The sequence below is a fragment of the Chinchilla lanigera genome, unplaced genomic scaffold, assembly GCF_000276665.1.
Source record: "Chinchilla lanigera isolate Chin_1 unplaced genomic scaffold, ChiLan1.0 scaffold00013, whole genome shotgun sequence".
NCBI lineage: Eukaryota > Metazoa > Chordata > Mammalia > Rodentia > Chinchillidae > Chinchilla > Chinchilla lanigera.
In genome coordinates, this window is record NW_004955414.1 from 24,477,038 (window position 1) to 24,491,152 (window position 14,115).

The 14,115-nt window shown below is 54.3% G+C and overlaps 1 protein-coding gene across 10 annotated transcripts in view; it reads right to left on the reverse strand.

Annotated features, from left to right (window-relative positions):
- St5 (suppression of tumorigenicity 5) overlaps positions 1 to 14,115 on the reverse strand; it is a 161,713-nt gene that overhangs the window by 6,243 nt on the left and 141,355 nt on the right. For all 10 annotated transcript variants that reach the window (XM_013511891.1, XM_013511889.1, XM_013511892.1 and 7 more), the window contains 8 exons: positions 13,425 to 13,521; positions 12,778 to 12,822; positions 11,597 to 11,781; positions 10,347 to 10,456; positions 10,065 to 10,134; positions 6,953 to 7,030; positions 6,000 to 6,140; positions 2,331 to 2,479 (listed from right to left, as the gene is read on the reverse strand). In XM_013511891.1, the coding sequence (XP_013367345.1) occupies positions 2,331 to 2,479; positions 6,000 to 6,140; positions 6,953 to 7,030; positions 10,065 to 10,134; positions 10,347 to 10,456; positions 11,597 to 11,781; positions 12,778 to 12,822; positions 13,425 to 13,521 (875 nt within the window). The remainder of the gene's footprint in view (positions 1 to 2,330; positions 2,480 to 5,999; positions 6,141 to 6,952; positions 7,031 to 10,064; positions 10,135 to 10,346; positions 10,457 to 11,596; positions 11,782 to 12,777; positions 12,823 to 13,424; positions 13,522 to 14,115) is intronic.

Consider the following 14,115-nt stretch of genomic DNA (forward strand, 5'->3'; position numbering starts at 1 on the left):
TTTCGTCTGGGTCCCATTGATGACAGGACCAACTCCCCTTTTCTAGAGGGATCTGGGCATTCACAAATGCTCATCAGCCAGGGCCTTGGGTGACTCTTTTGCTATGCTATGGGCACCTGAGATACTGTTGGACTTGGAGACAGAGACGCAAGGGTCCTAATCCTGACAGCTCCTCCCCGAGGTCAGCAGGAGAGTTATCTGGAAAAGGGCTGTCCAGGATCAGGGCATCCACCTTGCTCTCTACAATCTCCTCCAACGAGCTGGGGGCTTGGGAGGCAGCAGGCCCTATACAACCCCCGCCCCGCCCTGCACACACACCACAACCTACACAAGCAACAAGACGAGCCGTGCGAGCTGAGCTGACTGGACTAAGCACAGTTCAGTTCCCTGCATCATCACAAGCCGCTCCCACCGAGATCCAAAGCAGACCCTGATGGGGAGGGCAGCTTTCCTTAGCCCAAGACTGGCAACTCTTAAATGATGAGTGGGCCAAGAACAGGACCCTCGGGTATTTTCCTCCCAGAATGGTCCTGGAATGTGCTCAGAGGCAGCTGCAACCACAGGAAACAAAAGCTGTATTCAACTGCGCTGCAGGAGCTGGCCTGGGGTGGGGGTGGAGAAGAGGAGGCTCAGCCTGACTACTGGGAGATGAAACCTTCAGGAGAAACCCTCAGGCTGCAGGCTTCAGGGGCCATTGGCAGAAGGCAGCAGGCAGGGGCCTTTTTTTTGTTTGTTTTTCTCTAGTACCGGGAATCGAACTCACGACCTTGCACTTGCCAGGCAGACGCTGTGCTGCTGAGCTAAATCCCCAGCCCCGGCAGGGGCCTTTTGGAGCTGCTGCACCCAAGCTAGATCCAGCTGCCAGGCTGGAGCCCTTCACAAAACCCAGCGAGCCCACTGAACACCTGACCTGGGACCCAGAAGCACAGAGCTACAGTGGGAACACATGAGTGGCAGTCTTCATTTCTAAATGCTGGTCGTCTCTGGAACACCCAGCTGATCTGGTTCCCTTATGAGCACAGCAGGGACACCATTTCTCCTGCTCATCTCAGTTACCCCAGGAAACACCCCAGGGATCAAGGGTTTACTAGAGGACAAGTTGGGAAAATCAGTTCTCACTGCCCTCATCTCTGCACCTGACACATGCTCGTGCACGCGCCAGGAAGCTTAATGTGCGAATGGCTGAATTAACTCCAGCACTCTAGGGAAACCACTGCTTGTGATACAGCCTTTGACAGAAACAGTAGAAAATGTACTGCCAGCATCCCGTTCTCTCCCTGCCTGTCCTACCCCCACCTATTCTCTTTTGTTCCACAAAAATATCAGCTGCTGAGAAGAGCTCCCACTTCTCTCTTCCTAGAATGACTCACGTCGAGCGACCATCACTTCTGCCATCCCTCCATGGTCACAACCACATCTCTGCTCCAAAATCATAAATGCCAATTCCCTGGACCAGTCTCGGGATCCACCCAGCTCTCTTCTTACTCCTCCTGAACCACCTCCGAGGCACCTCTGGTCCTGGACCTCTTCTTTGTCCCAGTTGGACTGGCCACACTTCCAGTGACCACCGTGTTCTCCACACCCTCAACACCTCTCCTCACCGTCTCCACAGCTCCCGGGGCACGCAGCCCCAGGGTTCCTTCCAGTCTACTGCCTTCTCCAGGCAGCCCTCACCCCCCCGACTAGAAGGCTCAGCCCTCCTTACTGCTGTTCTTCCTCTAGTTCAAAGACAGTGCCCAAACTGTAACCCCAAACCCACATACTCATCGCAAAGTGCCAACACTGCCCCTATGCGTGCTGCTGTCCGATGCTCAGCTGCTGGGGCGATGCTGGGGTGACTTGGCTCACGTGCCTGCTGCAGCATGCATGCCACAGGTTCGTTACCACTGCTCTAGTTCATCTCCCTCCTCAGCCCAGCATCCCACAAAGGTGGTCTCTCCTCCCCCTAAAGGGATTGCGGCCAGCAGTCAGGCATCTCCTCCATTTCTTACTGTTCCTCAGTAATACATCTGCACCTGGACACGCATGGCCACTTCAAAGGAAGAAGCAACCCTCTTCTTCCTCAGGCACAGCCCTGCACTGGGATTGTTAATCCTGCCATCTTGTATACTCCCAAGCCTGCTCCCCCAACACTCTCTCCTCCAAGGTTTGTCAGCCTTTCTCAGACACACACACACACACACACACACACACACACACACACGAACACATACATGCACCATGCCACACCAGTACCGCCACATGTGGCATACAACAGGGCTCCTCAGTACCTGCTGACTTAATCAGTGGGTGTACCCACCCCCTCTTCTTCCTTGCCCTCTGGGCCCTACCTGAGCTTATCTGCTACAAAAATGACCCGACGTTCCAGCAGCAGTGAGGCAAAGATTCGGATGAGCTGGCGCACACTGAGGCAGGTAAAAAGGCACTCAAAGTCCACGTGCTCCAGCCGGGAGTCCATGGGCCGCCGCAGCTCTAACACCTGTGGGGAGGTGGGGAGTTGGGGAAGTGGGCAGAAGCAGCCGGGTCAGGCTGTCCCAGGCCCACCAGAGCACCTGCAGGCTGGCTTCCTTTTCCAGCCTTTCCTTCCAAGGGACTTGCGTCCGCCCTACTATGTAGTAAGTTCCAGTTTCCTCGCCCCTTGGACCACAGCTCTTACTGCACCCAAATACCCAGCCTGTAGGCAAAAGTGGGGCTCAGAGGTGACTGCTCTCAGGGATAAGGACAACAAGGGAGCCATATATTCTTATCGGCATGGCCCTCTCCACCCTCTTGTCTGTCCCCAGGTGAAGGCCTGCGCCCTCACAATGACCAGAATCCGCAACTCATCGCAGCTCTCCAGGCCACAGGGAGGCAATGTCTCTGCTGTCCCAGGGCTCTGGTCTCAGCCATCTCTGGGAATGCAACGCTGGTGTTCCTGTTGCCACTTCCCCTCCCTTTCCTGCTGGAAAGTTTCCTCCCAGAGGTCGTGTCTGTCTTGCCATCCTGACCTTTATCTCTATCACTCTAAGTCCCATGCCAGGGATGAGGAAAGACCTAGATGGTCCAAAAACCCTGCCAGGAAGCAGGCCCATATATCTGGGGCAGGCCTAGCTGTCTTCCCTCCAAAGCCTGGAGCATGGTCAGCACTGTGGCTCTAAGAGCCGCTTCTCTGGGAGAGTCACGGGGGTGAAGGGTGGCAAACGACCCAGCAGTGACAGCAGGAGGAACCGCTGACCTCCAGCCACGCCGAAGCAGCTGTCGCTGTGGCCTGGTTGGTCACTCAGCATCCGTGGGCAGCAGGATGTACAAGCAGGCTTCCAGAGAACTGGGGTGCAAAGCAAATTCTCTCTCACAGCCCTGTGGCATCAGGGCTCGCTCTTCTCAAGGGGTTTTCGCCCCACATCATCTCATTTGTTCCTCGGGGTTTTAGCAAGTGAAGGAATTCTAACTCCCAGCTCAGTATCCCTCCCTCTAGACCTCAAAACCGCAGCAAAATGGGCACAAGTGGGTGCACTGATCTCGTCACAGTGTCCCACTGGATGGTGGGCTCCCAGAAAGCCCAGTCATGAGCAGGATGCTGGGGGCACCCCTAGTGCTCAGTGAGTGTGGACTCAAGGAATGCCATGCCACAGTTATGCCAAGGGCCTCTGCACCCTCTCCACTCTCCATCTCTGTCCCAGAAGTCATGACAAAGTTCCCTGGCCTTCCCTCCTCAGGTCCCAGCCCGCAGCTTGACGGGCTCTCAGCATCACCCTGCAGCCAACATCACTCCTCCTGTGTCTGGTGCCCAGCTCCCCAGGACTGGGAATCCCACAGCATGCTCCTGAGCCCTCGGCCTTTTTCCGTTCATCCCTCCCCAAGGAGATCACAGCTGGAGGCAGGCGTGAGGACCCAGAAAGCAGGGATGACCTTCTGCACAGGGGGTGGGTGGGCAGGGCTCTAGGAAGGGTGGAGAGAGTCAGGGAAGCATCTTGCAGCACAAGCTGCCTGACTTGGATTCTGCAGAGAAAAGAGGGCAAAAGCAAGAAGGGCTCAAGGATCAGTCATTAATCCAAGCTGGAGAGATGAGAAGCAAGGCCCAGGAGGTGGCCAGGCCAGATCTGAAGGACTGGCAGGCAATCGGTCATTTGTCAGGGCAGGGCCCGTGCCCAGCCTTCCAGGCCACCCATTGGGCCTGACGTGTCTCCATGGGGGACAGGAGAAAGGGGCTGGGGGAAAGACTCTCAGCAGGGGCTCAGCACCACACAGCAAACCTCCGTGTTTCTCAAGTCAGGCCCTCTCCCGCTCTGCACCAACCCACTCATTCCTTCCTCCCGCTCCTATACCCCAACTCCCTGACTTTCATTTGTTTGCTTGTTTTGTTTTGTTTTTGTCAGACAGGCTCTCACTATGTAGCCCAGGCTGGCTTCAAACTCCTGGTGATGCTCTTGCCTCAGCCTCCCAAGTGCTGGGATTCCAGGCAGCATACCATGCCTGGCCTCCACCTCTGCCTGGCCGCCACCTCTGACTTTCAGAGGACGACCTTTCTTCCTATTTTGAGAAAACCAATGCTACCAAATGAAAAACCACCAAGTCCTGCTTTCCTCTCCTAACAAACACCAGTCCCCCATGCAGCCTGCCGTCTGTGCCTTCTCAGTGACAGGATCACTGTCCCCACCCTGTCCTGCAGCCTCTGAAGCCATTTCCACAAATATCCAAAGAGCCACCCTTAATAAATGTCCCGGCTCCACACCTCCTTTCCCCTCCCCTATCTGCCCCCAAAGCCAAGCCCCCTAGAAAGCTGTCGTAGGAGTCCCCACCACCTCTCACCCCTTAGCTCAATCTTCCCAGACTGCTGAGCGCCCCTCTGAAGCGCTCGTCCTGACCTAGGGTGTGGCACTGCCCTGACCACCCTCACTCTTGCAGCTGCACCCTTTCCTTGGCTCCCCAGCCGTAGCCCATCCTCATCTTCCGGTCTCTGCCATCCCCAGGCTGCTACTCCTCTACTGCAGGGTCTCTGCTTGTGGGGGTCCCTCGGGACAGAGGAGGACCCAGTCCTGGACTCTCTTTGCTTCCCTCTCTCCACTCTTTCCTACTAAATATCAGCTCCCGGGTGTCTCCAATGTAACGCGTACGAAGCTGAACCAGACCACGTCCCCATCATCTCCTCCTCCTGATTGGCTGCATCGCCTGCCCCACTGCTCAGGCCAGAAGACTGTGAGTCAGCTTTAAAACCCTATGGGACGCTTATTCCCTCTTTCCAATCAAGCCTACCTGATCTAACCAGAACCCTCTTTCAGACAAAATGCAAAACCCTTCACTTGGCCTAACAGGAACGCTACGACTTGGTCCTTCCTTACCTGCCCACCCACCCCTGCTCACTCTCCCCTCAGCACCGCGGCCTCTTCTCAGGTCCTTGCCCCGCACAAGCAGCTTCCCACCTCCTGCCTTTGCATGTGCTGTTCCCTGTTCCCACTGCTCCCTGTTCCTGTTCCCTGGAGGAATCTCCTACCCGCGCCCTCCTGCTGTAGTCTCCTGCCCCCTACTCCACCTAGATACCTCCCACTCACTGCTTAGTTCTCTGGCAAAACGTCACTTCCTTCCCCGGCCCCTAGTCCAAAGCAGACCCTTTGTTACCACCATTTAAGAGTCATCTACTTACATGCAGAAGGATTCATTTAAATAATCCCAGGGTCTCCTACTAGACTAGAAACTCCTGGGGAACAGGGCTATTTCCCTCTTTAACTTTTATGACTCTGCCCCAATCCCTGATTGTGAGAGCACGACTCAGTGCCTTTATAATAAGTGGGTGAAAGGAGGCAGACTGAGTGCAGTTTAGTCCTAATGGGTTAAGGAGGGCTCCTGAAAGGAACTGAGAGTTGAGCAACATTTACAGTTCCACGGTTCACCTTTTCAGCTGCTACTGCACGGAGGAAAGGAAGAGGTCGTGCTCTGCACCACCCAGAGACGGAAGCCTTGCCTGCCCAGGCCCTCCTCCAGCCCCAGCCCATGCCGGACGGAAAAGCAGCAGAAATCCCTACCTCGTTGCCAGCACCTGGCAAGAACGTCTTCACTTTGATGGTCTTCCCCGGGGCTGGGAAGGGCGACTCCATGAGACTCCTCATGAAGGGATAGACCAGTGCGGCGGAGATCCCACGCCGGCGCTCCACCTCGTCTAGGACCTGTGCCCACCACCAGCAGCCCCCAAGAAGGAGTGTCAGGAGCAGCCCTTCCACACCTTCTGGGCATCTGATCATGCTGGGGCCGAAGCTCAGAGACTGAGAGACAGGAAGACCGTACTGCCGGATCCTCACACTCTACCTCTGACGGTTTTATCTGAAATGTCCCTTAAAAGCTTCACGTGTTTGGAAGGTGAACGGATCACGGGGGCATTAAAGCTAAATGTGCTGTTGGGCGGTGGGGCCTGGCTGGAAGCAGTGGGTCACTGGGGGTGCGGCCTGGGTGTTTCCCTCTCCAGGTCCGCCCTCCTCTCAGCTTCCTGGCCGCTATAAAGTGAGCAGCTTTCCTGCACTATGCCCCTCTGCCATGCCCCTCTGTCTTGGAGCCATGGACCATGGAATGAAAACGTGGACCCAAATAAACCCTGTTCCTTCAAGTGGTGGGTGTCAGGCACTGTGTCCCAGGGACAAGAAAGCGACCAAGACACTACTGCTCCCGCTTTCCTCAGTACTCAGTGGCTGCTCCGTTCCCTTAACTGGCCTTGTTCCAGTCCCCCAGAGTAGAGTGGCTCTCTGGGCACACCTGGCTCCCTCCAACGCTCTGGCCTTCACCTCGGCCTCGGCCTCCGGTGGGCTCTGGAAAGAGCAGGGAGATGCTAGGGAGTGCAGCTTGGGAACAGGAGGAGTCCAAGAGCTCGCTTGTACTCGCTCTGCGTTCCCTCTCTCTCACAGGTGGTTTTCTCATCTAAGCTGGCTGCAGAGTCTCCTGTGGGAGCTGTCAGCTGGGGGCGGGGAAGCAAGCCAGAGCCTCTTACCTTGGAAAACAAGCCGAAGCAGCCAAGGCGGCTGATGACACAGTACACCTCCGGCAACCGAGGCCCTTTCCCGCTTGGCTGGACCAGGAGGGGCGGGTGGCAGGGGGGAGAGAGACACACAGAGTGCGTGAATACCAAAGTCTGGCTCCTTTTCCTGGGGAGCTGAGGACTAAGCACTGCCCTTCTAGTGGAGGGAGACTCCAGGCCTCATCTAAGTTCAACCGGTCCCCAAAGGTTAGACCACCATTCTGCCGAGGCAGAATTTGGCCCCCGCTGAGTCTTCTAGCCCAAGGTGCCAGGCCCTGCACAGGTTCCACCCTTCCTCCCAGGAGGACACCCTGACAGTGGATGGCGAAAGACAAAGCAGTTAGTCAGGGGCTCCAGGCAATTTGTGGATTTACATTCCTAAGGCTGGGCCCCAGTCAATGTGATGGTAGTGAGAAAATATATGCATTCTTTTTTTTTTTTTTTTTTTTTTGGTGGTATCGAACTTAGGACCTTGCGATTGCCAGGCAGGCGCTTGGCCGCTGAGCTATATCCCCAGCCATATATGCATTCTTTTTGTTTGTTTTTCTTCCAGTACCAGGAATCGAACTCACAGCCTTGCGCTTGCCAGGCAGGCGCTGTGCCGCTGAGCTAAATCCCCAGCCCATATATGCATTCTTAACAGTAAGCCATGGAATCTTCTGCCCTCACATGGGGACATTCTGCAAATAATCGTTTTCCTCCCTTCCTTGGCCCAACTCCCAAGCTGACAAAAGACCAGAAAGGAATTATTATTTATTAACTGTTTGCTGTATCTAGGTGCCAGGCTTTGTACCATTAAAAAAAAAAAAATCAGTATTATCCCCACTTTACAGGTGAGACAACTGAGTTCAAAACATTAAGTCATGCCTAAGGCCATGTATATAGAGGCTGTGGACATAAGAGTCTGTTTTGGCTTCTGGTTTTGCTTTCTTACCTTTGCAGCATGCTGCTTTCTGATAGGAAGGAAGGGAAAGGGACACAAAGACACAGGACAGAGGTATGCTACAAAGTGAAGGACAGAGAAAAAGGATGCGAAAGGCAGGCATCTGGAGAAGGGGCACACCCTGTGAGCTCCCCATCCCTCCCCACAAAAAGGCTGGGTGAGTCCCTGGCGTCATCCTCCAACAAGGGGATAGCAGGACCCTGTGGCCGCCCCGGGGCTCAGAGGCCTGGAACGCCTGGAAAGGCCCAGCAGTGAGGAAGCAGAGCAGCAGGTGCTGGCCCCTCGTGCAGGCTGCTAAGCAAATGCAGATGGGGCTATTTCAGTCTCCAAACCTGCTGGCCACACGTCACCGATCTAAAGAGGCAGAATCTGTTTTTGTCCATATTAGGCCTGAAAATCACTCCTCTCTCTTTCCTTCTCTCCCGCCTCCCCTAAAGCCCCAAGTGATTAAATCAAGTATGTGGGATTTGGGTTAGAATCATTGTGTCCAATCTGCAGGAATGCCGAGTTAGTGCCAGCCCCCTTGGCAGGGTCCCAGCCCAGGCCCTCTCTGAGCGCGCCAGGACAAACACACTCTTCCCTGGGGGCAGCAGGCCCACTGCAAAGCAGCAGCTCTGCTCCATCGAAGCTCCCTCAACATCAGCATCTGCAATGCTCCTCTCTGGGCCCGGGGGACCGGGGCGTGCTAACCTCTTCCAGGCTCTCCACCTGGCATCCGCACTGCTCCATATTCCCTTAGGCCCACTCACAGGGCATCCAATACTCAGACATCCCTTCCCCCAGACTATCTTTTTAGGGGAATCCATGAATGCCAGATTGGTGATAACAGACTTGGAGTCAATTCCGGCGCTGTCCTTCACTGTCTGTGTGACCCTGGGTGAGTCAATCCACTTCAGAATCGTAATTTCATCCACAGATCAGGGATAATAGTATTATGAGGATTTTTAAAGAAAACAAAACGAAATGTTTAAAACGTCTACTTTGAAACATGACTGGTCCTAAGCAAAAGCTTATTCCCTTGGTCCTTTCCCACTACACTAGCCAAAGTTCCCTGAGGGTAGGATCCAAGAGAAACTTGTCTCTTTGTGCTTAAAGCACCCAGTCTGAACCTAAATAGGTACATGATTATTACTTATAAATGAATAAATGGCCCAGAATCCTTCTTATAAGGTTCCTGCTATGTAAGACCCTGTTAAGGATCTCCTTCATCTATTCCTTTTTTTTTGGTCTTTTTTGAGACAGGGTCTTACTGTGCAGTTCAGGTTGGCCTTGAGCTCGCTTTGTAGCCCAGGCTCATCTCAAACTCACAACGATCTTCCTGCCTCAGCCTCCCGAGTGCTGGGATTACAGACGTGTGTCACCATGCCCGGCTCTCCTTCATCTGTTCCTACCTAGACTGGTATTGGGTGAGGCCTTCTTCCACTGAGGTCTGGAAACCCCAGAACACTGTCAACAACCCAGTGACCTCCAGGGATAGTGTAATAGGGGCCAGGCCAGGCCCTGCCCTTCCTCTCTGCTCTCTGGTTCTCAGTGCTTCTGTCTCAGGCTCTTTCCCAGGACTGATGGGAAGGGTGAACGGGAAGAGTTTTCCTTTTTAAAAAATGACTTATATTTTCAAAACCTAAGGTCTTTCCCCTAAGTTTAAGGTATTTGTCCCCAAACCCTAGAGAAGTACTTCTCTGTCCCTGTTCAGACCCTGTTGTACCAGACCATGGACAGGACTGCTCCCCACAGCAGGCTGGCCAAATGTGAGGATGAGGAAGGTTGTCTTCTGCCCAGTCTAATGTATCTACACGTCCTGCTGAGGTGACGAACTGCAATCAGATCAGCGACCACAGCCCATAACCCAAAGGAAAATGAAACGAAAAGAAAAGTATAGCAAAGATGAAAAGACACAATGACTCAGTAAAAGGTGACCCTCTCCTTCCCCTTACTGGTGATAACCCTAGATCCTGGGGTCCATCAGCGGGCTCCTCTGAGCCATGCTATCACAGGAGTGCCTCATCTGTGACAGTGTGTGTGTTGGGGGGAGTACTCGGGGAGAAGACCACAGAGTTTCATGCAAGCTAAAGGCACAGAAGGGCACACAGACAAATACAAACATCCCTGCCCACCCCCTGAGGACCGAGTGGTGCTACTCACCAGTAAGCGCCGGCAGTAGCCAAAGCGTCTGCTGCCATCTTCCCCCGTTAGCATGAAAGAAAAGGTCTCACTGGAACAGATGAGAGGGAGAGGTCTGCCATCAGGGAAGTCATCAGAGGACCCAAGAAACAGCCTCTGAGAATAAGGACTGTGGTCTCAGGGGCGGGATGAAGGGTCAGGTTGCTGTAGAACAGCTGGGCCCCAGGGCCGGCCCCCCCCAGCCACCCACTGCTATGGGTTGGGCTACGTCCCCTTCCTCCCTCCAGCCAGCCCAGGCCTTACCTGCTATACTCTGACACAGGGAGCCAATCCTTGGCGTCTGGGAAGCAAAACTGGGGAATGGCCTTGAGCCTTTCCTCTGCCTCACGCATCTGCTTGGTAGGTCGGTCCAGCTGTCAGAAGAGGAATGTGGAGAGAGGTCACTGGATGACATGGAACCTGGTACAAGGGTCAGGGTGATTGAGAAGCATCTCCTCCCCCGATAGTCTTAGGTGCCGCCCCTCCAACCCTCATCCTTCTCAGCAGCCTCTGTCCCACGCCTAACTCCTGCCGAGTTCTGAGCGTGAGCGGAAACATGGTTCACTCATCCCTCCAATAAACCCCAACCGAGCACCTTCCATGTGGCATCTGACAGTGTGCCGGGGCTGTGGATGGAAACATAGTGGACAAGACCCCTAGTCCTGCACACTCTGGTCAGGAGATAGAGAAAGTCAATGGCATTTCAGAGTATGCCCGAAGGAAACAGCACAGTGACGTGAGAGAGGACTGGCCAGGAGAAGAGGCTGCATCAGGGTCTCTTGAAAGACCTTGGAAAGAGGTGTCACTTGAGCAGACTGAAAAATAAGGAAGCGCCAGCAGAGCTGGAGATAGAACATTCCAAGCAGAGGCAACGGCAGGGAGAAAGGGCTTAAGTTTTTTTTTTTGTTTTTTTTTTTGGTTTTTCTCCGGTACCGGGAACCGAACTCACGACCTTGCGATTGCCAGGCAGGCGTTTTTGCCGCTGAGCTAAATCCCCAGCCCCAAGGGCTTAAGTATTAAAGGATGAAGAGGGAGGCCAAGCTGGCCGGGGATGAGCAGAGGAACTGCGGGAGATAAGGTAGGTGAGGGAGCTGGGGCGTGACTGCTAGTGGGCTCAGGGTTTCTTTGGGGGATGATACACATTCTAAAATTCACTGCGGTGATGATTCATACAGCTCTGCGACTGTACTAAGGCGCACTGGATTTTAAAATTTAAATGAGTGAATTTGGACTCGATAAAGTGGCTAAGAAGTGGGGGAAGCAGGAGTGGCCAGGAGCTGTTCTCAAGAGCCTACGATCCTGGTGACCAGCCTGGATCTAAAAACCAGGAGGTGCTCTCAGCCCTCATCCTCTAAGGAGCCCTGGCCCAAGCCCACCCCACCTTCCCTCCTGGCTGTGAGGTGGCGGCTGCTGGGAAGCCACGACAGAAACAGGACCTCTTCTTCCCATGCGGGCCTTGCCGACAGAAAGGGCAGAGGCGGGCGGTGGGTGGTGGGGGGCTGGGAGGGGCTCACCTTGGGGAACTGGTAGGAGACTTCGGGGAGGTAGGTATTGCGGGATGGCTTCTTCTTGAGGGACACCACCACAAAGTATTCAAAGAGCTCCCGTTCCTGCCACTCAAGCAGCTCCAGCTCCAGCGTCCGGTAGCTGGGCGCGCGCTTCAGCATGGACTGGATGTGGACCAGGCGCTGTGTGTGAGCTGTGGGCAGCGTGGGTCACACATCAGGGTGCAGGCGGGCTGGGCCCTCACAGACCTCCCGTCAGCCCACTCCTCCCCTGACTCAGGGCTCTGCCTCTATGATCACCTGAAATGCGTAAGCCTCGTCTGCCACTCGCCCCCAGCAAGGTTCAGGGCAGAAGTCACAGCAACAAGATGTCTACACCTGCACAAAGATCACCCCAACAAGGGGGCTCCTGGCCTGCTCCTCCTGGAGCCTCTGTAGGCTGAACTGGACCAACAGGGCAGCAGCGGGCAGGCAAGCCCAAGGACACAGCACTGGCACCCACTCTGCCATCTTTATTGGGAGGAGCCAGGAGGTAGGAACATCTATAAAGACTTCATCCTTGCATTGGGGCCTTTAGTCCCTGTCCCGAAGTCCAAAGTCCACAGACTGACTTGCCTGGAGGACCAGCGGAGGAAGGGAGGAGGGAGCACGCTCCCACGTGCTTTGAATATGTAGGAAGGTCTAGGCAGCGTTTCCTAGTGAGCACAGAGATTTGTCCAAGGCCCCTGTAATGTGAAGTTTCCAGAACCTTTTCGGGGAGGTGGCAGACTCCTCTCTAGAGATGGAGACATGCACGGCCTCGTAGCCTCCAGAAGATCAGTTTCCACAGTCCATGGCACAATTCTTGCAACCAGAAGTACTTGTAATCTGAACCTACCTCTGACCCTCCAGATTGACGTTTACCAGGCAAATCTAGACCCCAGTGCTTGTGCACAATGGTTTGGGAAAGTACAGTACAAGCAGGGTCTCCAGTCTTAAAGCTGGCAAAGGGAGACCTATGTTTGATTCAACAACGCAGGACTAAGCTGTAAGAATGGACTTCCCTACAGCTTTCTGCTCTGGTGGCCTGGTAGCTTGCCTGGATCTTGCCTCTCCATGCCAGGCCAGTTTGGGACACTGGAACCACACATGCAGAGGAAGGGAATGCTGATTCTAGGCAGCCAGGGCAGGGAAGGGGCACTGCGTCTCACCTTTGAACCTGTCATCAGAGTCGCTCTCACTCTCACTGTTCTCATCTGGAAAAGCAACAGCAGGAATGAGTCTCCCCACAGCAGTGCTCCTGGGGCACCCCTCCCAACCTTTCTCAGCTCGAGCATCAGTACCTTGCCCAGGCTGCTGTAACAGGCTCAAGGACAGGCACCTATAGGAATAAGCTAAGAGGCCTGGTCCAGGGTCCCTTAGAGCTCAGCCTGTGGATGCTAATCTACACAAACCCCTGTCATGGCCTGATTTGATAAGGGCCCAAGTTGGCAGCTGAGGAAGCAGAGAGGCCTACAGGCCTGGAACTTAAGGGCTCTGCCTCCGGCAGGCCAAGAGTAAAATGGAAAACAGACCATACCGCTCAGTAACTCTGGCCTTTCCTTTTGCCAGAAGCAGATTTCCACATCCACCTCCCTACTTAGGGCCTCACAGCCCCAAACCTGAGGGAACCCATCCCAGGGCTGACTCCCCTCTAACTCTCCCTCTTTTATGCCTATTTTCTGGCAGGGTTTTATTCTCCTAGAAGGACCCCAGAACCAGCTGATAGAAGGGTAAACTGAGGCCAGGCCCTGCTTCTCCCCACTCCTAATGCCTAAGGGTCCCAGAGAGCTGATCCAGCTTGGGCATCGAGGCCTACCTCTCAGTGATGCTGTCTCAAGGCTGGACATAGACAGCTTTTTCAATCTCTTCTTTCCCCTCTTGGCATTGTAAATGGAGTTAATTCTTTGGACGAGCTGGGTGAGAAAAGCAGAGGGTGAGGTAACCGTAACACCAGCTTTCCCTACTTCCAAGAAGCTGGATTAGGAGCCCATCCCTTCCCTTACTGGTGCAAGCTTTCTGCACTCCATCCACTGGGCCCAACCTGGACTCTCCTCCGAGTGACTCCAAGTGGAGTCGTACCAGCCACCTACCTTGTCCCCTAGGAGTGGTCCCCTGCCCCAAGACAAGGACACTAAACTTAGCTCCCCAGAGGAAGGAACTGTGATCAAACTAGACAGGATGGGAGCTCCTGGGTCCCAAGAGTCATTGAACCAACGGAGACAAAGAGCTTCCCAGATGCAAAAACAGGAACAAGGATTCTAGCCTTTCCCCTCTGGGCCATAACCTGGGGCCCTGACAGGAAGAAGCTAAATTCCCAATATACCCAAGCATTGTTTGCAGGCTAAAAATACCATTTGGCTAAATCCTGCTGCTTTTAGTTGGGAACTTGGGCCTGACTGCCATGTGTGGGAGTCATTGCTGAAAAACTCTTCCATTTCAAGAGTTATAGAAAGAAAGACTGATGTTAGAAGCCTAAGGTCTCTGAAAGTCTAGAAATGTCTATGTGT